The 27,039-nt window shown below is 40.2% G+C and overlaps 1 protein-coding gene and 2 long non-coding RNA genes across 8 annotated transcripts in view; 2 read left to right on the plus strand and 1 right to left on the minus strand.

Annotated features, from left to right (window-relative positions):
• Positions 1 to 5,883, minus strand: part of LOC132535841 (uncharacterized) — a 29,718-nt gene extending 23,835 nt beyond the window's left edge. The window contains exons 1-2 of one of the 3 annotated variants that reach the window (XR_009547570.1): positions 5,612 to 5,883; positions 3,770 to 3,850 (exon numbers count right to left, since the gene is read on the minus strand). This is a non-coding gene — a long non-coding RNA (uncharacterized LOC132535841). The remainder of the gene's footprint in view (positions 1 to 3,769; positions 3,851 to 5,611) is intronic. The other 2 variants (XR_009547568.1, XR_009547569.1) reach the window with 2 other exon arrangements.
• LOC132535862 (uncharacterized) overlaps positions 1 to 27,039 on the plus strand; it is a 794,128-nt gene that overhangs the window by 706,754 nt on the left and 60,335 nt on the right. The gene's annotated exons all lie outside the window — the stretch shown is intronic.
• On the plus strand, positions 6,250 to 20,778 carry MORF4L2 (mortality factor 4 like 2). Of its 4 annotated transcripts, none has more exons than XM_060182702.1 (5): positions 6,250 to 6,344; positions 7,811 to 7,898; positions 16,651 to 16,710; positions 17,889 to 17,991; positions 19,227 to 20,778. In XM_060182702.1, exon 5 carries the CDS (start codon positions 19,251 to 19,253, stop codon positions 20,118 to 20,120), a length of 870 nt encoding a protein of 289 aa, XP_060038685.1. In that variant the 5' UTR covers positions 6,250 to 6,344; positions 7,811 to 7,898; positions 16,651 to 16,710; positions 17,889 to 17,991; positions 19,227 to 19,250; the 3' UTR covers positions 20,121 to 20,778. The 4 variants fall into 4 exon arrangements, with proteins under 4 accessions (XP_060038685.1, XP_016049482.1, XP_007536451.1 ...); XM_060182701.1 differs by lacking the exon at positions 6,250 to 6,344 and adding an exon at positions 6,390 to 6,460; XM_016193996.2 differs by lacking the exon at positions 16,651 to 16,710.

Genomic DNA, 27,039 nt, shown 5'->3' on the forward strand with positions numbered 1-27,039 from the left:
TAAAATAAACAAATTAACAAAAGATAGGGATAGATATTACATAATGCTCACAGTCTCATTCAACCAAGAGGACTTAACAATTATTAACATTTATGCACCCAGTGAGGGGCTATCAAAATACATCAAGTATCTACTGAAAGAGCTACAAATATACATCATCCCATCCATAAGTGGGGAGAGGATATGAGCAGAGTATTCACCAACGAAGAGCTCCAGCTTAAGGGTCCCGGTACGAGCCCCTGGCTCCCCACCTGCAGGGGGAGTTGCTTCCCAAGCAGTGAAGCAGGTCTGCAGGTATCTTTCTCTCCCCCTCTCTGTCTTCCCCTCCTCTCTCCATTTCTCTCTGTCCTATCCAACAACGACATCATCAACAACAATAATAACTACAACGACAACAAAAAGGAAATAAATAAATAAATATTAAAAAAAAAAAAAACCAAAGAAGAACTCCAAAAGGCCAAGAGACACATGAAAAAATTTCTAAGTCATTGACTGTCATGGAAATGTAAACAAAGATAACAAGATACCACTTCACTCCTGAGAAAATGCCATACATCAGAAAGGATAGTAACAACTAACGTTGGAGAGGTTTGAACTGCTGGTGGGAATGTAAATTGGCCCAACCCTCTCGCGGGCAGTCTGGAGAACTCCCAGAAGGCTAGAAATAGACCTAACTTATGATCCTGCAATTCTTCTCCTGGGGATGTACTGAAAGGAATCAAACACACTCATCCAAAAAGATATGTGTGTACCTATGTTCATAGCATCACAATTTGTAATAGTCAAAACCTGGAAGCAACCTAGGTATCTACTAACAGATGACTGGCTAAAAAAGTTGTGGTTATACAATGGAACAATACTCAGCTGTTAATAATGATGAATTACACCAAGAAGCAAGCCTTCAGCTCTCTTCTTCCCCGGGAATGCAAGCAAAGAAACTGCCTGGCAAAATACAAATAATTAATTCTAGTAGAAATTTGTGACTAAGATAAAAGTGAATTTTTAGCTGCTGAATTAAAGTAACTATTGTGGGGGTCGGTTGGTAGTGAAGTGAGTTAAGCCCACTTGGTACGAAGTGCAAGGACCCGCCTAAGGATCCAGGTTTGAGCCCTGGCTGCAGGGGGGTTGCTTCACAAGTTTTAAAACAGATCTGCAGTTGTCTGTCTTTCCTTCCTTCTTTCCTTTTTTTTTTTTTTTTTTTTTGCCTCCGGGGATATTGCTGTCTCACTCATGGACAGAAGTTGAAAGGAAAAGAAAAGGAAAAATTCAAAGTAGAACTTGGACTATGCTTGGTGTATTGCACCAAAGTTAAGGACTCTGAGGGGTTGGGGACTTTCAGGTCCTGGTTCATGACAGTAGAGGAAGATCTAGAATGCAGGTAAGAGTGTTTTGAAGAAAACTAAGAAATTATGGCACGGGTAGATTGCATAGTGGTCATGCAAACAGACTCTCATGTCTGAGGCTCCAAAGTCCCAGGTTCAATACCCCACACCACCATAAGCCAGAGTTGATCAGTGCTCTTGGTAAAAAAAAAAAAAAAATTTACACATGTATCAACAACTGCATTATAAACCATAAACCACCCAATAAAAATATTTTTTAAAAAATAATGCAATACACACACACAAGAAAGGATTCCACATGGCACAAAGCGCAAGGACGAGTGTAAGGATCCTGGTTCAAGCCCCGGCTCCGCAGCTGCAAGGGGGTCGCTTCACAAGCAGTGAAACAGGTCTGCAGGTGTCTATATTTCTCTCCCCCTCTCTATCTTCTCATCCTCTCTCAATTTCTCTGTCTTATCCAACAACGACAGCAATAACAACAATAACAACAAGAGAAACAAAAGGGAAAAAATAGCCTCCAAGTGGATTCATCACTGAGCCCCAGCAATAACCCTGGAGGCAAAAAAAAAAAAGAGGAAATAACTCAATATTTGAGGCTCTAAGATCCCAGGTTCAATTCCTAGTATCATCACAAGCCAAAGATGAGCAGTGCTCTGGTCTCTTTGTGCATATATTTATCTCTGTCTCTTTCATTATAAATAAGGGGCCAAGTGGTGGCACATCTGGTAGAATGAACATGTTACAATGAGAAAGGACCAGGTTTTAAGTCCCTAGCTCCCTGCAGGAGGAAAGCTTCATGAGTGTTGAAGCACTGTTGCAGGCCTGTCTCTCTCTCTCTTCTTCTCCCTCTCTCTCTCCCTCTCCCTCTCTCTCTTCCCCTTGCCTATTGATTTCTCTCTGGGTCTATCTAATAAATAAATATTTTAAGATAAAATAAATACAATATTTTTTAATTTTTCTTATTTTATTTTTGAGAGAGATACAGAGAGAGACACACACAGAGAGAGAAACACCAGAGCACTGCTCAGCTCTGGCTTATAGCTCTGGTGGGTGGGTGGGGCTGAGACTGGGACTTAGGAGCCTCAGGTATGAAAGTCTGTTTGCATAACCATTATGGTGTCTCCCTCACCTCAATACAATAATTTTTTAAAAAATCATTTTAGGGAGTTGGACGATAGCACAGCGGGTTAAGTACACATGGCACAAAGCTCAAGGACCCGGGTTTGTGCCCCCTGGCTCCCCATCTGCAGGGGTATAGTTTCACAAGCAGTGAAGCAGGTCTGCAGGTGTCTTTCTCTCCCCCCTCTGTCTTCCCCTCCTCTCTCCATTTCTCTCTGTCCTATCCAATAATGATGACATCAATAGTAACTACAACAATAAAATAAGGGCAACAAAAGAGAATAAATAAATAAATAAGTAATTTTAAAAATCATTTTAGTAGCCTAAGAGGTTGTGCAGTGGCTTATGCAGCATAGAGGCTAGTGATGGGCTTGTAGCCATAGGGCCCTGAGTTCGATCCTCAATATCATGTGTTAGAGTGATGCTCTTATTTCTCTCACTGTCTCCTCTCTCTCAATAACAAATAAATCTAAAAACAAACTAAGCATTTCCTTATATTTAAAAAAGTCAGTTATATAGTTCACTTGATAGCATGCTGTTTTTCCATTGTGCAACACTCAGTTTGGAGCCTGCCTCCCATCATACTGAAGGAAGCTTGGATGCTATGGTTCCTCTCTCTCTCTCTTCTCCTCTCTCCTCTCTCTCCTCTCTCTCCAAAAGTCATCTGGTGTTGGTATGCTTCTGGGGGCAGTGAAATCCAGAGACCAAATAAAAAAAGAAGTACGGTTTGAGAACTGCCCGAATTTTTAAAATTTTTTTAATATTTATTTATTTTTCCTTTTGTTACCCTTGTGGCTTTTTTATTGTTGCTGTTGTTATTATTGTTGTTGTTGTTGATGTTGTCATTGTTAGATAGGACAAAGAGAAATGGAGAGAGGAGGGGAAGACAGAGAGGGGGAGAGAAAGATACCTGCAGACCTGCTTCACTGCTTGGGAAGCGACTCCCCCTGCAGGTGGGGAGCCAAGGGATGGAACTGGAATTCTTATACCAGTCCATGCGCTTTGCACCACTTGCACTTAACCCACTGTGCTACAGCCCAACTCCCCTGAAATTTATTTATAACCTTCCCCTCCCCACAAGTGTCCGTAAACACACATATAAAAGAACTGACAACTGGAAAAAATGTATGATTTTTCTGTTAGATTTCAATGAAAGAATGCCCATATAAAATGGATTTTGTGAGAAATAAAACTCACATGAAAGACATGACACAGCATCTACAACACAGAACACACATGTAAAATAGGAAAGTCAGAGGTTGAAAGCTAGTAAGCGGTGAAACGGATTTTTACATTTGCTATCATACCTCCTTAGCACTGGGGAAAGCTCCATGGATGGTGAAATCAGTGTTGTACTGTCTCTCCCTTCCTCTTAGTCTCTTCTCGATCTATCAGAAACTGAAAGAATGAAAAATTGGTCAGAGAGTGGTGGAATCACATATGCACAACATTCAAGCACCACAAAAACTAAATACAAATAAAATCAGCTCTCATAATCCGAAGAACTAATAAAGTTTAGCAGCACCACCACAGAAAAGAATGCAATCATACACACTTAATAAAATTTTCAAGAGGCAAAAACAAACAAAAAAGGTAGGTTTGCAATACCAGGGTTCAAGTTCTAATTTAGCTTTACTGAATAAAACTGTAACTCTTATTTTTCATGTGGCAGGAAAGATACAGTACTTTGATCATTTAAAATGATGCACAAGTAGGGTTAAGATTTTCATCAGCCTCCCAAAAGGAGAGAAATCTTAGGAGAAGGCTCTGAACTCCCAGAGAGAAGAGGAAAGGTAGTAATAAGTGTAGGTGTGGCTTATAAAGGAAGACAAGACAGGACCAAACAAAAAAGGGGGTGGGGTAGATAGCATAATCGTTATGTAAAGAGATTCTAATGCCTGATGGTCTGAAGTCCCAGGTTCAACCAAACCCACCCACCCCCAACACACACACAATCATAAACCAGAGCTTATTAGTGCTCTGGTAAGAAAGAAATAAAGAGAGAGAGAGGAAGGAAGAATGGAAAGGAAGAGAGGGAGGGAGGGAGGAAGGTAGTAAGGAAGGAAGGAAGGGAGAGGGAGAAAGGGAGAGGAAAAAAAAAAGAAAAACACTGACAGATAAATAGACACACAGATATAGAAATAATAGCCCAAATCTGTGACCTTGGGAGAACTACCAGTTTCCAGTGGAGGGAATGTGGACACAGAACACTGGTGGGAATGGTGTGAAATTGTACCCCTGTTATTTTGTAAACCACTAATTAAAAATAGAAAAAAATATTTTCATTAGCAACAGTGCCTGGAGTCATTAATTAATTCTGACTGAAAAAAAAGGCAAGGGAAAGAAGTAGGGGGTGAGTGGTAATGGGTGAAAAGAAACAAAAAATGCAGATCAAGGGTCTGCAACACAGCAGGACCTATTTGTGAAAGTTAATTGATAAGCAATGAAAGACCTAAGTGATCCTTAAAAGTGGAGAGTCCAAAGAGTAATGATAGAAAGAGACAAAAAAAAAAAAACTTTAATTCCAGGGTCCAATCAATCAAACTTGTTATGGTGATTTGGTGGCATCTAGCGGTAGACTAGAGTAGTATAAACCTCAGCCACAGAACTTTCTGTAAAATTAACTTGAGCACATACTTGCCTGAAGGGCACTGTGCTGGAGAAGGAAAAAGTAATACCACCTCACCCCCCACAGATATCTGGAATCCCAAGTGCCAGGAAAGATATCGTACAGATATTTTAAACTGAAAAACGATATTTGTACATGGAGAATTGTGAGCAACTGGGGGGACTAGAAAGGGGAACAGGAAAAGGGGGCGCTTGGCAACATTAAGGTAAGCCCCTGATTGTATTTAATAAATCCGGAATCGGCGGGCAACGATTTATAAGAGGATTTTACCAGAGAGAATAACGAGGGAAGAAAGTGCATTCTTAAGGTCTAAAATTAAATTGTTCGAAGGGCTCAATACATTTCCAGCAAAAGCCTTTTGCTACAGTCGCTTTGACTTAATTACCTATTTTTCTCATTAGAAACATTTATTAACGTAAAAGTCGAAAAAAATGCATACAAAGCGCACGCGCGTTGCCTGCCTGTGTGCGAGCACGCTAGTATGCGCACGCGTGTGCATGAGTGCATTGCGCTCCTTTACCTCGTTCTCGCGGCCGATCCCGGAGACACTAGTTCCAACGCTAAAGGCTCGTCTACGCACACTTCAGGCGCCACGAGGGCTGACGTGGGTGCCCACACCCCAACTGCAAAACCACATATACTCACAGGGCACAAACCCACAGACGCCAACACCACATCCCCAGCAGTCGCGTACAATCAGCACCCCCACCTGTGTGGGTTTTGTTTTGTTTTGTTTTGTTTTTGCTCATAATTGCGCAAGGGGCTCGGGGGTGTGGCCCCAAATATGACCTCGAGCTTCCCCACTCGCGGGAACCTTAGCTCATTTCCGCCCATCCTGTTTCCGTATGCCACGTAGACACTTCCTTTCCCAGTAGGAGGGGAAAAGAAAAAAAGCCCAGAATGCCTCCCTTCAGGAAAAAAAAATTCTGGTCTGAGGAACTCTGGGCCTTGAAAACAGGCCACGTGAATTCACTGCCCTATAGACTCCTGACCCAACCACTGTCGCGCTTTTGGAAGGCGGGCTACGAGTCTAAGAGAGAGAACGTGATTGGTCAGTGTCCGTACTAAAGGGGGAAGGGATTGGTTTCCTTCCAAGCCTTTACTGTGAAGAAACGAGTAGCTAATACCCGCCTTTACTGCAGTGAGGCGTCATTGCTGATGTATGAGTCTCGCCCAATCATTTCGTTATAGAACATTCTAAAACTTAGAGAAGACGATTATTATTGGCTGGAGGGCATAATCCCGCCTACAAGGTGACGTGTCTGCCTATGGATATCAGTTGCCAGAGAAACCTGGCTTTACTATGGCGGTTGGAGGGACGGCAGTGGTCACACGTCGGCTGCTGAAAAGAACTGGATTCTCATTTCAGGTTTCGGGGGGGGGGAATGGGGTGGAGAGGAAGGGTTGGCGATTTCCTCTTTTCGTCCCGCTGTGTAGACAAGATTAACTAATGGCTTCACAATCAGGAAAAGCTGATTCGAATTCCTACTCGCCAACGCCCAGCTTGGGCTGACTCCTGTTCTGTGTCTCGGTTTCCATGTTTGTAAAATGGTGATAATAATAGTAGCTACCTCAGAGACGTGTGCTTCAGAAGCGTGTGCTGTATATTTGTGCGTATAAGGCAGTTGATGCGAATCTTGGTCCCGAAAAATAATTAAATACCATTATAGAAAGCCCCGATAAGCAGAATGAGAAGAAAATAAAAATCTGTAGATTCCTAAGTTAAAGCGCCTTTCATGGCCCTCAGCTTTTTCCACATAAGAGATTAGATAGAAAGGAGACATCAATCCCTAATGAATAATTTGTTGTTTGAGAATTAGCTCAAAAAAGCGGGGATTGGAATTTTCCATATTGAAAAGTTAAAATGGGTGTCGATGGAGAATAAGAAAGATCTGGTGGTGAACCACATGCGATGAGTAGGCCTTTTTTGCACCCAGAGTCGAGCTCACCGACTGTAAAAAAAAGGAGGGGGCGTCAGACGCATCGGGAGAGACTGAAAACGCATTTGATATTTGATGCTTTTAAAGGAATTGATGTCGATTTTTTTACGACGCTATAATGGCATTGTGGTTGTTTTCAATTTGCCTTTTTTATATTATATAGCTATATGAAAAACATATACGAATTAAATAATGCAATAATGTCTGGTATTGGCTTGAAAAGACTTTGATGACTAGAATTTGCTTCAGTTTAATCACACCGGTAGGGGGGAGTTGGGAAGGGTATTGATGAAACAGAATTGGAGGTGAATTAATAATTATTAAAACTGAGTGATAGGCATACAGTTCTATTATTTTGTTTTTCTTGTTATGTATTTGAAATTTACCATAATAAATACAGAAAATCATTATTCCATGAGCTTAAAACATCATAGGGGGGAGCAGTGGGTGGGGTTATAGAAGAAACAAGATGGCCTTCAGTTGGTAATTGTTGGAGCTGAATGATGGATTCATGAAGGTGGATACTATTCTCTCTACGTTTCCTTTCATTGGAAATTATTCTTAGTAAAATATTAAATAATAAGTTTATAAAAATTCAGGACAAATATACAATAGAATACATTCAAAGGTGTAGTCAAAAGAAAGGGAAAAAGACTCTTGTACATAATTTATCATCACCAATATCCTTTGTGTGTGATGAAATACACTAATGGAGGTGGTAACCATCATCTCATTTTTATTTTATGTCTTTTTCTGTCCCTTTGTTTGACCTCCCCTAGGCTATCAGAAAAAACTAAGTTTGCTGTATACTAAGGGTCAGGAGATCCAATCCTGATTACAGAACCATCTCTGATCATAAAATCTTAGGTAAGTGCTTCCATCTCCTGGCTCAGCTCTAGGACAAGATAATTCCACATAATCATTCTTACTGTCCAGTAGTAATTTCAAAGGTATTAATTGTTTTTCTGGGAAGAATGGAACCAAGGTCATCAATGCTCCCTCTGTAAAAAGTACCTAAACACTGGATTGTGTAATCTAATATTACTTCATAAAATGTGCCATGATTCGTATGAAATGCACTGGTATTTGTCTTGGAAAATTACCCTGTAAGTGAAATTTTTTCTCAACAAAGTGGCAGTGAAGTTGAAGGAGGAAATGTAGTTTCACACATAGGTATATTGTTTTCCTTTGTTACACATGGTAATATACAGCATATTAAATGATGTAAAATAGATACTAAATTTAAATGCGTGTGTCGCTTAATTTTTTTCATCCTGGGTACAGTACTCTGCTGCTAGATTTCTACATCTGTAAAATGATGATACTACATTTCCCTACTTCATAGGATTGTTAAAGGGATTAGATATAAAGTAAGAGGAGAGTCTTTGGTACATGTAAATGCTAACTTTAATAATTAGTATGGCTCTCTTAGTCCCGGTACATCCTATTTTACACATAGATGCTTATAATTCTAAATGTAGTAGGTACATATCTTTAGAATATAAATTAAATTAATATAGCAAGTTTCTCTCCTAATTTTCCAGAGTAGAGAAAAACGGACATCAGAGTATCACTCTGGCACACATAACACACACACACACACACACACACACACACACACACACACACACACACACGACCTCATGTTTAAGATTTCAGTGCTTTATTCACTGTGTCACCTCTCAGGCTGCAAGGGACCTCTATAACTAACAACACCATATTTCAGATTTCTGCTTTTACAACAGAAGTCCTCCTTTGTTTCATACTCAAAAATAAATTCTGTTAAACATATAGGGAGTTTTCTAAGATCCAGAAGAGAAAATTGTTATAAATATAACTGGTATGGTTTCTGCATTTAGAGATTTATCCTGACAATTTGAGGAGTTATTGTTACTCACACTCTGACTTATCACTTGTGTGTGGAGACTTTAAGTCTCCTAATGTCTTAATTTTCTTATGTAGCCACTATATCTTCCTGATTTTTTCCCTTCTGAAAGCTAGTTTGCAGAGGAATGCACTGCCCTGGAGAAAGAGATGGAATACATGGTTAAGTACAAAACCCTTTACAGGAGGTTATCTGGAGAATAATTGAGAACTAAATGGGGGAGGTGTGGACTAGGGCCAGTAAGAACTTGGAGAAGGGACAGGGTGGCCTCAAGGTAGAGAAAGCCTCTAGAAGGAATTTGACCTGGGCCTCTGAGGGGGTAGAGAAATGAGTTTGGTATGCCTTCATAGTATATTATACATGTTGCTATTTAATTGGAAAGCCTAGCTCTTTTGAAATCTATGGCTTAATCATTCTCCCCTGAGCTAACCACAGTTATTGGTTCTTTTTCCTTCTAGATCTTAAAATTATGTAGCTGTATAAGAAAGTACATGGATATCTATAAAATATTATTTGGTTTGGTGTTTTTCTTAACACAAGTATGATGTCGCCTTTTAGGTATTTTTTACGGCTTTTTTATTCAACATGTCTTGAATGTCTTGAGTGTCTATCTTTAGAATGCTCTTTGATTTCTTTCACAATGGCATTCCATTAACTACCTTGGGATGCTTTTGTGGCTATACCTATTGATAGTCCTCTAGTTTAACTCCAGTTGCTATTCCAAATAACACATCATATAATATCCTTGGAACCCAAACACAAGTGTTGCTCTAGGACATGTATGTTTTTATAGCTAAAGCAAAATAGTTTCTTTAGAAATCCATATGCCTATATGTGAATTTAAAATAATATTTTAAGTCATTGATGAGGTGAGTTTTTGTAATTACTATTTAGAAATTTTAGTTTGAGTAAGAAAGGAATAAAATGCTAAGAGGTTATATAGGAGATAATTTTTACAATATTTATTGGGATCATTTTCCCTAGGCATGACAAATGCCATTGTTCACAAAGGAAAATGGTAGCATTTCTCTACACAGAAGCAGACCCGCTTAGAAGAAACATGACAATTTGAGTGGAATTTTCCTTTTTTTATATTTATTTATTTTCCCTTTTGTTGCCCTTTTTTATTGTTGTAGTTATTATTGCTGTTTATGTATGTCGTCATTGTTAGGGCAGAGAGAAATGGAGAGAGGAGGAGAGAAAGATAGACACTTGTAGACCTGCCTCACCGCCTGTGGAACGACTCCCCTGCAGGTGGGGAGCCAGGGGCTCGAACCAGGATCCTTATGCTGGTCCTTGCGCTTCGCGCCAGGTACGCTTAATCCTCTGCACTACTGCCCAACTCCCTTGGGTGGAATTTTCTAACATTTTAGATATAAGGGGGGATGGGCGGTAGCGCAGCGGGTTAAGCGCACTTGGTGGGCAAACGCTAGAAGAAGAAGAAGCGCACGTGGTGGAGTGCAAGGACCAGCGCTAGAATCCCAGTTCAAGCGGGGGGGGGGGGGGTCACTTCACAGGCAGTGAAGCAGGTCTGCTGGTGTCTTTCTCTCCCCCTCTGTCTTCCCCCCCTCTCCATTTCTCTCTGTCCTATCCGACACTAGTGATAGCAATAGCAACGGCATACATAACAACATGAGCAACAAAAGGGTAAAAGTAGCCTCCAGGAGCAGTGGGATTTGTAGTGTAGGCACCAAGCCCCAGCAATAACCCTGTAAGCAAAAAGTAAAAAAAAAAAGAAAAGAAATAATGGGACATAATCAAGTAGAAAGGGAAAAAATATTCACAAAAGATAAATATGCATGTGTATGAAAATCAATAGTATAAAATATTAGGTAGGCCACCCGAAAAACTTGTTTTTTTAAGATGATTATCCAGAATTGCTCAAGATGTGAATGAATATGCATACACTTGGATGTGCAAATTAAAGTTGTTCTTGATTTTTCTCAACAAAGTTCTAGATAGGAAGCTCTTCAAGACAGTTACACTTCTGAGAATATAATCTTCAATTCAGACATACTTGTTAGTGTAGGGTAAATTATGGTATATACAGATCTAATTAGCTAAATATATGCAGACATAATGTCTGTAAGGAAAAAATTTGGAGCAATATTTACCTCACCAACAGTAAATGATGGTACACACTCATTTGCATGTAATAAACACATTTTAAAAGTACGTTTTGTGTGAATGCTCACATAAGATTTGAAAGCAGGGAGTCGGGCGGCAGCGCAACTGGTTAAGCGCACGTGGCGCAAAGCGAAAGGAACCTGGATGGAGCAGCTGACTCCCCACCTGCAGGGGAGTCGTTTCCAGGTGGTGAGGCAGGTCTGCAGGTGTCTATCTTTTTTCCCCGTCTCTGTCTTCCCCTCCTCTCCATTTCTCTCTGTCCTATCTAACAGCAACGACATCAATAACTACAACAACAATAAAACAAGGGCAACAAAAGGGAAAGTAAATATTAAAAAATTAAAAATAAAATATTTGAAAGCAAAGCACACCTATTCTGGAATTACAACAGGGCTGGGAAGTCATAAGTAAAGACTGCTCAATCTGTATATTTTGGGTTTTGTAAGTATGTAAAGGAAAAATAACACAACTGGTACCACAAAATCAATTACTTGGGAGAAAAGAATATATTTCAGCTCATTCTGGGTGGATTAAATAAAACTCATAGCAAATATATAAAAATGCCATCTTAAATTTCTAGGCTTAACAATAAAAGGGAAATGTATATTTAATCATTAAAACTATCAGGAATTGAAAACACTAGCAAATATTTGGCTCCAAGCTAACAATCTTAAATTTATAAAGAACTCTTAAATTTTAATATCTTAAGATATAGCCCAAGTGGTCCGGGAGGTGGCACAGTGGATAGAGCGCTGGACTCTCAAGCGTGAGGTCCTGAGTTCAAGCCCCGGCAGCACATGTGATGTCTGGTTCTTTCTCTCCTCCTATCTTTCTCATCAATAAATAAAATCTAAAAAAAAAAAAAAAAGATAAAGCTCAAAATTAATGGGCCTAAAGAATACGTGTTAGAATCAACATAGACATATAAACCTACTAACCAAATTCACAAATAGTAGCCTTTGGGTAGGGTGTGATAGATATTTTTGTAAGTTATGAGATTTATGATGAGCACAGCTTAAGGGGAGAAGACTTATAGGCAATATGTGAAGATTACACTTCTTAACTGGGAATCTTGACTAAGGCAAAAGATGACTTACTTGATCATTATTGATTAAGCTTGGGAGGCTTTAATTAAGGTCTGCCCATTTGAAGGCATAAATCTCTCATATAGTTACATATTAAATTACTGTCATGAGAATTTTTTTCTCTCCAAAGGTGATATAAGTATGAGCAGCCTTTTAAAAAGAGCCATTTACACAGGGTTTAAAAATAGAAAGCTAAGGCAAACATGCAAATGTGCTTTTTGCTATGTCTGGTATGCCCTGGCACATACCTATAGGGAAAATGACAGACACCACAGCACTTCTCCAATGCAGTGGAGACAGAATGGCATACTAGGCATACTGTGTAGACCCATCAGGATTTTGAATGTGTGCTGTAAAAGATGCATGATAACACAAGACCTATGGCAAATGGAAGCTAGCACTGTAGTTCCAGTAAGCCATTTTACACATGAAATAGTGATATGCTTATGCTGTGGAATACTAATGTCAGTTTAATATGGCATTAGAGATGGGGGAAAATTAGAGTAAAGTTAGAGATTCAAAGATGAAATGTGACCAGAGCAGTAGCACAGTGGGTTAAGCGCACATGGTGCTGAGTGCAAGGACCACCATAAGGATCCCCCAGCTTCCCACCTGCAGGGGGGTTGTTTAGCAAGCAGTGAAGCAGGTCTGCAGGTTTTTATCTCGCTCTCTCTGTCTTCCTCTCTTTCCATTTCTCTTTCTCCTATCTAACAACGACGATATAACGACAACAGTAAAACAAGGGCAATGAAAGGTGGGAGAAGCAAATTTAAAAAAAAGATCAAGGGAGTCAGGCGGTAGCTTGGTGGGTTAAGTGCATGTGGCACAAAATGCAAGAACAGGCCTAAGGATCCTGGTTTGAGACCCTGGCTCCCCACCTGCGGGGGGGGGGGGTCGCTTCACTACTTGTGAAGCAGGTCTGCAGGTGTCTCTGTCTTCTCTCTCCATTTCTCTCTGTCCTATCCAACAATGACAACATCAATAAAAAGGGCAACAAAAGGGAATAAATATAAAATAAGTTAAAAATAAAAAAGATGAAGTCTAACCTGGTATTGACAGGAAGATGAAGAAGCATGAAAGAAAATGAGCTAAGCCAGTTAAATAATGGTACTAAAACCTGAAATCCAAGATGAAAACAGCAAGTTCAAGTTTTAAATCAATTCAGAATAAATTGCTATAGTGCCAGCTTTGAAAAAAGGTGTTGCATCAGTGACTAGTCCATGGAGCAATAAAAATTAGGGGAAGAGCATGACTAGCATAGATTTATCCATAAACAACACCAATGGTTAGATATTGAATGGGTATTTATTTTAATGTCTGACTACTGGTTCCCAAATAGTATTTTTGGTCTATAGGAACCTCAGTTGAAAATAAAGATCACACATTTTAAGATTTATGTGAGAGAATTATGTTATCACTGGGGTGCTGGGAGTTGAACTTAAGCTTGAGAGTCAAGGCTTTATCCACTATTCTGCCTCCTAACCTTGTCACCCTCAGATAATTTCACTTATTTTTTGCACCATGTCAAATTGGGACTTTATGTGAATGCTACAAGTTTGAGAGAACAATACTCCTTGAATAGTACCACACATACTTCCTTTTGCTAGTATTTGGGGGAGGTTAATGGTTTACAGTACAGTACATGACTAAAATTTCTCATCTCACTGATACGTGTCTGCAAAGTACTCTCCCTGCCTGAGGTCTTTTCAACCATTATGAACAAGGACCCCACAGTGTCTCCCAACCTCTTCCCTTTCCAGAGTCCAATGAGATACCAGAATACTGCTGTGCTTGCTTGTGGTATTGTAGAGTATTGAACCTGGGACCTCAGAGCTCCAGGCATGAAAATCTTTGCATGCCCCTATGATATCACACCAGCCTGTCAACTTTCTCAATAATCTAATGGTGCCTCATGTGGGTGAGGGAAGGAATGCAGTAGATAGGACTTCAGATAGGATTGAGGTCCCAAGTTCAATCTAACATCACATGTGCTACAGTGATTCTTTGGTTCTCCTTATCTATCTGTAATCGCTTTTTTTAAATAATTACTTATTTATTCCCTTTTAGTTGCCTTTGTTGTTTTACTGTTGTAGTTATTATTGATGTTGGATAGGACAGAGAAATAGAGAGAGGAGAAGTCAGAGAGGGGAGATAAAGATAGACACCTGCAGACCTGCTTCACCACCCATAAAGAGACTCCCCTACAGGGGGGGGAGCCCGGGCACGAACCAGAATCCTTACGTCGCCAGTCCTTATGCTTAAGTCTCTGATGCTTATTTTATTTTCAAAAATTTCTTTCTAATCTGGTTCTACATTTTTTTACACTCTGGTTGACACTAAGCTATCTTGCTTTAATTGTCCCCTTGTTTTCTGATAGCTCTGCACTGTTAGTCCTGAGGTGGGTTTTTCAGATTTACCTAATTTTTTTTCCATTTTTAATGTCTTATTTGTTTTACTTTTATATTTATTTCCCTTTTGTTGCCCTTGTTTTATTGTTGCCATTGTTATTTATGTCGCCATTGTTGGATAGGACAGAGAGAAATGGAGAGAGGAAGGGAAGACAGATGGGGAGAGAAAGACACCTGCAGACATGCTTCATCACCTGTGAAGCGACACCCCTGCAGGTAGGGAGCCGGGGCCTTGAGCCGGGATCCTTACACCGGCCCTTGTGCTTTGTGCCATGTGCGCTTAACCTGCTGCGCTACCACCCAACTTCCTTAATTTGTATTTATAAAAAGGAAACACTGACAAAAAACATAGGATAAAGGGGTACAATTCCCACCATCAGAACTCTGTATTCCATCCCCTCCCCAATAGCTTTCTTTATCCCTCTGGGAGCATGAACCCAGGGTCATTATGGGGTGCAGAAGGTGGAAAGTCTGGCTTCTGTAATTGCTTCCCCACTGAACATGGGTGTTGACAGGTTGATCCATACTCCCAGTCTGCTTCCACAGGGGGCATTGTTATTTCTTTTTTTTTTTTAACTTTTTAAAAAATTTTTTAAAATATATTTATTTATTTTGTTGCCCTTGTTTTTATTGTTGTAGTTATTATTGATGTCATTGTTGTTGCATAGGACAGAGAGAAATGGAGAGAGGGGGAGAGAAAGACAGACACCTGCAGACCTGCTTCACCACCTGTGAAGTGACTCCCCTGCAGGTGGGGAGCCGGGGGCTCTAACCGGGATCCTTCCGCTGGTCCTTGTGCTTAGCACCACCTGCGCTTAACCCGCTGCGCTACCGCCGACTCCCTGTTATTTCTTTTTTACCAAAGCACTGATCATGTCTGGTTTATGGTGGTGCGCACTGAACCTGGGACTTCGGAGTCTCAGATTTGAGAGTCTTTTTGCATAACCATTGTGCTATCTACCCCGCCCTACAAGGGTTTTTTTTGTTTGTTTGTTTGTTTTCCCCCTTCAGGTTTATCACAGGCCTGCACTACAAATTCACTGCTCCTAGTAGCCTTTTTTCCCCCCATTATTGTTGCTGTTGGATAGGGCAGAAATCGAGAGGGGAAAGAGAAAGATAGGTACCTGCAGACCTCTTTCACTGCTGGTGAAGCACACACACCCCGAAGATGGGGAGCCAAGGACTCAAATCAGGATCCTTATGCTGGTCCTTGTCATTCATACCATGTGCGCTCAACCCAATGCACTACCACCTGGCCCCTATAAGGAGAATTTTTAAGAAATACTTTGGTTATAATACAATGTTGTGCCATAATATACTTGCCACTGTAATCCTTCACAGTTTATATAGCCCTCACAACTGGTTATTTTTGCCACCAGGATCATTACTGATGCTCAGTGCCTACATGACAACCCTAGCATTCTTGTTGGTGTTCTTGGTTTGTTTAATTGATTGACTGATAAAGGGTAAAAAAGAGGCAAAGAGTCACCTGCAGGTGTGGGCCACAGGCACGAACCCTGTTCCTTGTGCTTTGTAATATGTGCACTCTACTGGGTGTATCACTACTTGCACCTCCCCTCACATTTTTTTGTTTTGATTTAAATTATTAATAAGCACTTTATGCTCTAGTTTATGGTAGTGCTAAGAATTTAACCTGAGACCTCATAACCTCATGCATGACCGTCTTACTTAGATAACTACTATGCTGTCTTCGTAAAGCCACTTAACTGAATTTTGCGGCTCTCCGAGTCTACCTTTGCACTTTAATTTCTGCTCAGAACTTTGCTCTTTAGTTAGCACCTGTCCTCTCTTCCCAATAACTGAGCTTGATTTAGGACTCTAGTTTCTTGGTTTTTGTATTTGTTGTCATTGCTGAGGTTTAACCACTTCAGACTGATAATTCAGATCAAGTGAAAGACAGCACAGCATCTAAGCCACCTCAGGTGTGGTGGGAGCCAGGCTTAAACCTGGTTATATACATGACAAAACAGATGCACTATCCAGGCTAGCTACTTTGCCTGCCCTCTAGCATTTCTTAATCTGATGTCTACTCAAAGCTTCCCTGATCCCAATGTTAAAGAGAAACCTTTTTTTTTTTCTTTCTTTCTTTTTAGCAGAGACTTTGGAGCCTTAAGAATGAGCGTATGCTATCTGCCCCTACAAGAGAAATCTAGGTTTGTTCTTTTCTAGAGGTTTCTTTCTTTTGACTGTGTGGTATCCACTCAGATATATTGCTGTGCATTTTCACATATTGAAAACAGAAATTGTATCATGGTTTTCAAAAGAACTAAAACAATGCATATTTCTCTGTGTTCTTCCTTAGCATTGTATTATACATATGCAACCTGCTTATTTACCTACTAGTATATTCCAAATAATCTTATTTGTTTTTATTGCCACCAGAGTTATCACTGGGGCTCAGTGACTGGCAGTCATTTCCTCTCCTTCCCTTTTTATAGGACAGAGAAAAATTAAAAAGAGACACCTGCAGACCTGCTTCAGCATTCATAAAGCATCTTTACTGCAGGCAGGGAAATGGGGCTCAAATCCAGGTCCTTATACTTGGTAATATGTGCACTTAACCGGATACACTACTGCCTGGCCCCCTTCAGCATCTTGTATAATAGTACATAAGTATGCTTAGTTTATTTGAGTGGCTAAGAGATAACTCAATATGTTATCTCTCATAAAAAGCAAGTCTTTAATAATCTATTTGAAGGCTGGCAAAAAATTATAATTTACTATTACTTTGCTGAAACACGGGTACTTCAAACTCTTCAGTATTCCAAACACCACTACAGTGAACATCTTTGGTCATGTGCACACATGTAGGTATTCCCACAAGTTGTTAAGCTACCTGTTCAGCCACAAATTTATGGAATTCTTAATAGCCTGTGAAGGCTAATGATAATTTTCTGCATTCGTAGATGAAAAAGAGATTAAGAGAGCTTACGTATCTTGCCAGAGACCTCAGAACTCATAAATCTCAGAGCCCAGTTAAGTAGGAATATTATTACTGCTGTGGAACTCAGGTTATTTATCTGATGTCATAGTTATAAACGACATTTATTTTTTCTTTTTTTAATTTTAAGTTCTTTACTGGGGAATTAATGTTTTACGTTCAACAGTAAATACAATAGTTTGCACATAAATAACATTTCCCAGTTTTCTATATAAAAATACAACCCCCACTAAGTCCTCTCATCCTTTTTGGACCTGTATTTTCCTCACCCACCCCAGAGTCTTTTATTTTGGTGTAATATGCCATAAACCACATTTTTAAATTGGCTGTTTCTCCTCCCATATTTCACAGAAGTTCATTTTCATTACAGATATGTGCTTTCCTTTCTAGGTTGTCACCCACCTCATCCTTCTAGACCATCTCAGAAGATCTGTAAGACTCTATCTCGGAAAGCACCCGGAGTTCTTGGAAGAGAGAGAAGGAAAAAGATTATGTAAGTCAAATGAATTATTTCACCTATCACACCATCATTAATCTTAGCCTGCTGTATTTTATAGTGTATGTTATCAGCTATATGATGATGATACTCAGATCTTCTGGCTCTGACCAAACACCTGGGATTTATAGTTGGCTATATTTACACACCTCACACTTAATAGATCTCATACTGATTTTTTTCCTAATCTAGTTACTCCTCTAGATGCAGTCTCATTTTGTGATAATATTAGTGATCTAATGACCACCTATCATCAAAACCAAGGAGTCATCATTGACTTTTTTTTCTCTATTGGGGGATTAATGTTTTATAGTCGACAGTAAATATAGTAGCTTGTACATGCATACCATTTCTCAGTTTTCCACACAACAATACAACCCCTACTAGCTCTTCTGCCATCCTGTTCCAGGACCTGAACTCTCCCCCACCCCACTCCTACCTGAGTCTTTTACTTTGCAGCAATACACCATTATCATTGACTTCTTTTAATTTGTCATTTCTTTCAACAGGCTGTCACTGTACATGGAGTTCTATACTATTTTTTGTTTGCTCTAATAAAAGACTGCTTGTAGCTATTAACGTACCAGCCTTACTTTATAATAGGTATTAAATATCTAGTACCTAGCTTAATACATTTCCAGAAGCAGATATGCAGTTATGTGTGATGCCTAGCTGAATAGGTTAATGAATAAACATTAGCTAATTCTATTGTTTTATTATTAATTACAACCTAAATATTAAAAAGTAGTGTTGTTATTGATTTCTTGTAGAGTCACCTCTAACTCTCCCTCTCATTTATTTACTAACTTTCAGATTCAGTTTCTCTTACCTCTCATTGCTCTAACTGAAGTCTACCTGGATGTAGACAAGAACTTTTACTGATGCTCATTTTTCATTTTGTTGTTTATCCTGTTCAGAATCTTCCATTTGTAGATTCATATTTAGTTCATTCTTTCTCTAAAATTACATTCTATTCTCTAGAATTTTACTTAGAAAATCATGGAATGATTTATGAATAAGTCTGATGAGTGCTTGGGTGGGGTAAGAGTAATAGTTTACAACACAGATCAGGGAGGAGAGGAAAAAGCTCCATTTGAGTGACCATGAAGTAGGACTTGAAATTCAAATTCCAAGAGCATAGCATGCATTGTGCTTTTATAGGCCTCTATGAAGTGCAGTGTGTTAAAGGTCACCATAGAAAACAACCAAGTAAAATATTTTATGTATTTCAGTGGTTGGAATAAAAACAGGGTTGAATGAGTTCCAGAAAGCAGGGCTCTCAAACTCGTGGACAACAATCTGCCGAAGAAGACAACTTTAAAAAACCAACTAGAAGCAACATGCAGAGAAGTAAGATGAGAGGGGCCTCCTCAGGAAAAAAGGCTGCTGGTTCACAGCAGAAGAACCTGGAACCAGCTCTCCCAGGCAGATGGGGAGGGCGTTCAGCTGAGAATCCTCCTTCAGGATCTGTGAGAAAGACGAGGAAGAACAAACAGAAGACTCCTGGAAACGGTGGAGATGGCGGCAGTACCAGTGAAGCCCCTCAGCCACCTCGGAAGAAAAGGGCCCGGGCAGATCCCACTGTTGAAAGTGAAGAAACATTCAAGAATAGAATGGAAGTTAAAGTGAAGATTCCTGAAGAATTAAAACCATGGCTTGTTGAGGACTGGGACTTAGTTACCAGGCAGAAGCAGTTGTTTCAACTTCCCGCTAAGAAAAATGTGGATGCCATTCTGGAAGAGTATGCCAATTGTAAGAAGTCGCAGGGAAACGTCGATAACAAAGAATATGCGGTTAATGAAGTCGTGGCAGGAATAAAAGAATATTTCAATGTGATGTTGGGCACTCAGCTGCTCTACAAATTTGAGAGGCCCCAGTATGCTGAAATCCTCCTGGCTCACCCTGACGCACCAATGTCCCAGGTTTATGGAGCACCACACCTACTGAGATTATTTGTAAGAATCGGCGCAATGTTGGCATATACCCCTCTTGATGAGAAGAGCCTTGCATTATTGTTGGGCTATTTGCATGATTTCCTAAAATATCTGGCAAAGAATGCTGCATCTCTGTTTACTGCCAGTGATTACAAAGTGGCTTCGGCTGAGTACCACCGCAAAGCCCTGTGAGGGTCTACTGACCACTCACTGTTAATGTCTGGTATCTGTAAACACTCTTTGTTCTTAGTCTTTTCTTGTATAATTGATGTTCTTTAAAATTGTTAATGTATAACAGGGCTTCTGTTTAAGTTTGTTTTCTGTTTTGTTTTAAACAGAAAATAAAAGGAGTGCAATCTCCTTTCTCATTTCAAAGTTGCTACCAGTGTACGCAGTAATTAGACAAAGAAGAAACATTCAGTAGAATATTTTATTGCCTAGTTGACAACATTGCTTGAATGCTGGTGGTTCTCTCCCTTTGACACTACACAATTTTCTAATATGTGTTAATGCTATGTGACAAAATGCCCTGATTCCTAGTGCCAAAGGTTCAACCTAATGTATATACCCGAAAACCCATGCATTTGTGCTCTTTTTTTTTTATGGTGCTTGAAGTAAAACAGCCCATCCTCTGCAAATCCATCTGTGTTGTTCCTTAGGCATTCTATCTTTGCTCAAGTTGTTGAAGGATGGTGGTTTGTTTCATGGTTTTTGTATTTGAGTCTAATGCACGTTCTAACATGATAGAGGCAATGCATTATTGTGTAGCCACGGTTTTCTGGAGAAGTTGATATTTTAGGAATTGTATTTCAGATCTTAAATAAAATTTGTTTCTAAATTTCAAAGCAAATTATTTGCAATGTGCATTTAATGTTACTACAAGGGACCAGTCAGCAAGTTCAGGAAAGATATGAATGGATTGAAAGGGGTTTCAACCTCTACTGAAAGAATTGCTCCTTCTGTATGGTGTGATAGCCAGTACAGAAAGGCGGGGCCCAAGCCTGAGAAGGCATATTGCTTTATCATGGACAGAGCTTAAAGGAATCAGTTAACTGAGATAAACCAGAAAGAGGAATAAATATTAGGTGATGTCACTCAAGGACAGAAATTAAGAAACAACAGGAAGGGGAAACACAAAGTAAAACTTGAACTGGTTTGCTGGATTGCACCAAAGCAAATGACAGGGAAGAGGGGTGGTGGAAGAAGGAGCTTTCAGGTCCTAGTACATGATGATGAAAAAGCACCTGAACTGGGATTAAGAGTGTTTTTCAGACACTTGGCATGGTGAGATGGGAAACTAAAGCTATGTTCCAACAACTGTATTAACCTCCTAATAAAGAAAATAAATAGGATCTTCAAGTAAACAGCCCAGAAAGGCACACAGTGTATGTTATATCTTTCCGGTGTTTGACAGCAGTTAGGAAGGCTTGTGGAAGACTAAAGAATCAGGGCCTCTGTGAAAACTCTAAATTCCTGAATTCTAAACTTCTTTGCACAAGATGTCACCTGAGGGAGTCGGGCTGTAGCGCAGCGGGTTAAGCGCAGGTGGCGTAAAGCACAAGGATCGGCATAAGGATCCCGGTTCGAACCCCGGCTCCCCACCTGCAGGGGAGTCGCTTCACAGGCGGTGAAGCAGGTTTGCAGGTGTCTATCTTTCTCTCCTCCTCTCTGTCTTCCCCTCCTCTCTCCATTTCTCTGTCCTATTCAACAACGACAACAACAATAATAACTACAACAATAAAACAAGGGCAACAAAAGGGAATAAATAAATAAGTATTAAAAAAAAAAGATGTCACCTGAAACACATAGCAGAAAGCATAATAAACCCTTCTGGTCCAAAGCAGCATCTCAAATCTGTCAACCTATAAAGAGGACTGGTCACATGGCCTTACAGTGAGTGCTATCATTTATGCCTTCCTTGTTCCCTGCAGAGAGGTGGGTATGGAAAGAGCAGGGACTTGTAGCACCTCCAAAGTGGGGCATCTTCTTGCAGGCTGCAGGAAATCCTCTTACATGGAAATCCCCTAATGAAACCAAGTTTTATTTTGTGACTGTTTTCATTTATTTAGAAAACAAATATAAAATAAGAATCACATAATCACACTGGATCAGCTAGGGTCCTAACTGGAAATAAATAGGGTGCCAAATAGATGGTTAGAGTAGTGTTAATAAAGGTTTTTTTTTTTTCCTTTGGGGCCAGGTAGAAGCATACCTGGTTAAGTACACAAGGCCACAGTTTCAAGCACCTGGTCCCCAACTACAGGGGGATACCTTTAATGAGTGATGAAGCAGGTCTGCAGGTATCTCTCTCCCAGTTTCCTCCTCCCCTCTGAATTTCTGTCTCTATCCAATAATAAGTGAATAAAATTAAATGATTGTTTTCACAAGTTGTCAGTAGTAGAAGAGAGTTATGGTATGCATTGGTTTGTTAGGGCTGCCACAACAAAGTACTACAGGCTGGGTGACTAAAATGATGGAACTTCATTTTCTCACAATTCCGAAGGTCTGAGATCCAGATGTCAACAAGCAGGTTAGTTTCTTTGGCAGCCTCTCTTAGCTTGGTAGATGCCGCCACTCTTTACTGTTACTTTAGATCATCTGTCCTATTTGTGTCCTAGTCTTTTTATAAGGATGCCTATTGTATTGGTGATTTACTTATTTATTTTACCAGAGCACTGCTCAGCTCTGACTGATGATGGTGCAGGAGATTGAATATGGAACTTTGGAGCCTCAGGCATGAGAATCTCTGCTTACCATTATGCTGTTTACCCTCCACTCAGAAAATTGGACTAGGACCCAACCAAAAACATCATTTGAATTTCATTACCTCTGTAAAGACTATCTCTAGAGGCTGGAGGAAATTTACTGGGGTCTCTAATATCAGTCTACCTAAAAATTAAAAACCCAGAGCCGTGAAACTACCCTGTGTGAGCCCTGGCTCAAAAAAAGTCTCCAAATACAGTCACATTCTGAGGTACTGGGTACATGGGCATATGAATTTGGAGATAACAGTGTTAAATTCAAGGAACAAAAGAGTAGGAGCCAGGTGAGGGGAGGGAGTTGGGGAATGGTAGGATAGGATCTGGGAAGTGGGGGTGGGGCTTGTGGGTGAGGGGAGTCAGGATGGGGAGGAAGTGATTAGTGGGATGGTAGGCAGCTGTGTGTAGTCACTTGCTAGTTGAGATCTTGAGGAAGCAGCTCACAGACCTGCCTCAACCCCTCATAAGGAGGAATGGCACATCTTCCCTTTATCTCCTGTTAATTATTCTCCCTTTGGTCAAATTCAAAGCCAAAGGGCAAAGAAGGATGTGAAAAGGCAGTTCATCAGGTAGAGTGCATGCTACCCTTGCATGAGGCTCTGGATTTGATCCCTGACATCACATGAGAACACTAGGAACAGACTGTCAGAGCTCCATGCGTGGAGGAGCAATACTTCAGTGTCTCTCCCCTCCCCCAACTCTCTCAAAGAAGTAATGAAAAAATTGAGCTGAGGAAGCTGCTCAGCAGTATAAACCATACACAAGGCTCTGAGTTCATTTCCTGACACTCCATTTAAAAACACATGGGCCTATGGGCCCAGTAGTGGCACACCTAATAAAATGCACGTTACAATGCACAAGAATCAGAATTCAAGCCACCAGCCCCCAATATAGAAGCAAAGCTTCAGAGTGGTGAAGCAGTGCTGATAAGTGAAATCCAGTCCACATTTTACTTTATGCTTCCTCTTTCTGTTCTTATTTCTCAACTTCTGTCCATGAGTGAGACCATCCCATATTCACCCTTCTCTTGCTGTCTCAGAAGGTGACTACAACACTCTAAATACCTGAGTACTACTCTGCTAATATCTTACCACCTCATCTGTTGTTGGGCACCTAGATTGCTTCCAGGTTTTGGCTTACAGAATATGCTACCATGACCATAGGCATACAAAGATCTTTTTGGATGGGTGTGTTTGATTCCTTACAATATATCTCCAAAAGAAGAATCATTTCTAGCCTTCTGAGAGTTTTCCAGACTGCTTTGCACAGTAGGTGGACCAATTTATATTCCCACCCGTAGTGCAGAAGGGTTCCTTTACTCTGGCAACTTCTCCAACATAATGCTATTACTGTTCTTTCCGATGTATAACATTCTCACAGGAATGCTTAACCATATATTCTTTTTTTAAAAATATTTATTCCTTTTTGTTGTCCTTGTTGTTTTACTGTTGTAGTTATTATTGTTGTTGTTACTGATGTCGTCATTGTTGGATAGGACGGAGAGAAATGGAGAGAGGAGGGGAAGACAGGGGGGGAGAGAAAGACACCTGTAGGCCTGCTTCACCATTTGTGAAGCAACTCCCCTGCAGGTGGGGAACCAGGATCCTTACACCGGTCCTTGCGCTTCACGCCACATGCACTTAATCTGCCCCATGCACTTAATCTGCTGTGCTACTGCACGACTCCCTAACCATATATTCTTAAGAGTTTCTGTCTCTTTGGAACCAAAGACCTGACCAGCTAGATGACTTCTCAGAGAAGTCATTCATTCAAAGGATAGAGGACAATTCATGACATTCAAAAACACTTTCCAAGATTAGGATTTTGTTTCCTTTGTTATTTAAAGATTGAATAGGAGAGCCAGCAGGTGGTGCACATGGAAAAGTGTGCTCAGTACCACAAGTACCCAGGTTTGAACCCTATCCCTCTGAAAAGGATGAAGAGCCTATTCCTAAAATCTGTGATTCTCAACCTGATTCCAAGACTTTTAATGATCTTTAAAGATACCATTAAGAATTGAGGGAGTTGGGCGGTAGCGCAGCGGGTTAGGATTAAGCGCAGGTGGCGCAAAGTGCAAGAACAGTCCTAAGGATCCCAGTTTGAGCCCCCAACTCCCCACCTGCAGGGAAGTCACTTCACAAGTGGTGAAGCAGATCTGCAGGTGTCTATCTTTCTCTTCCCCTCTCTGTCTTCCCCTCCTCTGTCCATTTCTCTCTGTCCTAGCTAGCAGCAACCCCAGTTAAAAATGGAGTGAAGTGTTTGAACAGCAGTTAATAAATGAACACATGGGGGGTAGATAGCATAATGGTTATGCAAAGAGACTCATGCCTGAGGCTCTGAAGTCCCAGGTTCAATCCCCCGCACCACTGTAAGCCAGAGCTGAGCAGTGCTCTGGTGTTTCTGTCTTTGTCGCTCTGCATCTCTTCAAAAATAAAGTAAATAGCAGAGGGTAGATAGCATAATGGTTATGCAAACAGATTCTCATGCCTGAGGCTCCAGAGTCCCAGGTTCAACCCCCCACACCACCATAAACCAGAATTGGACAGTGCTCTGGTTAAAATAAATAAATAAATAAATAAAATACTTTAAAAATTAATAAAATAAATAAATGAACACATAGAAAACGTGAAAAAGCCCTGATTATAAAGCATACTCATCTTTATTCACTAGAGAACTTTGAACTAATACTATAGGTAGATTCCTCTACACAGATATCAAAATGTTTAAATACATAATATGGACAATAATATTGACCAATTCTAGTTATGCAAAACAAATAGAACTCATTTTTATAGTTTAATTAGGGGTTAATGGTTTACAGCACAGTTATTAACACATAGGTACAATTTCTTAGCTTCTTGTAGTATGCCTGCAGAACACTCTCCCCCTACTTAGATCCTTTTCCATCATCCCACACCAGCCGTCAGGACCCTCTCCAAAGTCTTCAGTGAAGACTGGACGAGCAAAGTGGTGGAGATCCTGGCAGACATGACAGCCCGGGACCTTTGCCAGCTGCTGGTGTACAGGAGCCACTGTGTGGATGACAACAGCTGGACACTGGTGGAGCACCATCCACACCTGGGACTGGAACGATGCTTGGAGGACCATGAGCTGGTGGCACAGGTGGACAGCACTATGGCGAGCGAGAGTAAATTCTTGTTCCGGAAGAATTACGCAAAATACGAGTTTTTCAAAAATCCAATGAATTTCTTCCCAGAACAGATGGTGACTTGGTGCCAGCAGGCCAATGGCAGCCAGACCCAGCTTTTGCAGAATTTTCTGAATGCCAGCAGTTGTCCTGAAATTCAAGGGTTTTTGCACGTGAAAAACCTGGGGGCGGAGACTGCATCAGAATAAGTCCTCAGCAACACCTCTCCATCCCTTCTTTCCTCTCATTCCCCAGAATCTTTTGGTGCAATACAGTCCACAAGGTCAAAGTTTTGCTTTATATTTTCCCTTTCTGCCTTTGTTTTTGAATTCCCACTATAAGTGAGATATTTGTTCTCTTTTTAAGATATGTCACTTAACATAATGCCTTCAAGTTCCATCCAAAGGAGATCACTTTATCATTTTTAACAGCTGAGTAATATATATATATATATATATAATAATCTTTGTCATTTATCTGTTTTTGGACACCTAGTTTGCTTCCAAGTTTAGGCTATTATGAACTGTGATGCTTGAACATAAGTTTATATAAATCTCTTCTAATTGGTGTTTTTTGTTTCCTTTGGATAAATCCCTAGGAGATAAATTGTTGAGTCATACAGTAGGTTAATTTCTACTGTACTAAGGAAACTTCAGACTTTTTTCCACAAGGCTGAGTCAATTTATATTCATACCAGCAATATAAAAGGGTTCCTTAACCCCCTCCTTGCCTTAGAGTGTAAAGAAGATAAGAAGTCTATTTGGGGTATATTCCATGAAGCCCATAACTTTCATAGTTTTTACTTGAGTTTGATAGCTAACTTGGAGGTGCACCTAAATATTGTCTTGGAAAATGGTGTCAAAGTTAAGAATAGGGCTACAAAGCTGGATTAGGGCATAGGGTAGCTACCACGCTTGAAGAAAATATATAAATACAATTAACTGTTCACCCCATCAAACTGACCTAGGGCCCATATATATTCATATTTAGCACATGAGCCTGTGTAACTTCTCAGTCCCTGTCAGACTGAGATCACAGTTCATAGTCACAGCTAGGAACATTGTAGGCTGCACTCATTTCAAGACCAGTCTTCCTTGAGTAGCAGAGCAGAATGACCTTCCTATGATCTTTGGTGCCTTAGGCATTGAAGTTTTTTACATAACTACTATGCTATCTCACCAGCCCTGTATCTGAACTATTGTTA

The sequence above is a fragment of the Erinaceus europaeus genome, chromosome X (genome assembly GCF_950295315.1).
Source record: "Erinaceus europaeus chromosome X, mEriEur2.1, whole genome shotgun sequence".
In the NCBI taxonomy this organism is placed as follows: Eukaryota; Metazoa; Chordata; class Mammalia; order Eulipotyphla; family Erinaceidae; genus Erinaceus; species Erinaceus europaeus.

Excerpts from the sequence above, each read along its gene's own strand:
- MORF4L2 (XM_060182702.1), top strand. The coding sequence starts at position 19,251 with ATGAGTTCCAGAAAGCAGGGCTCTCAAACTCGTGGACAACAATCTGCC.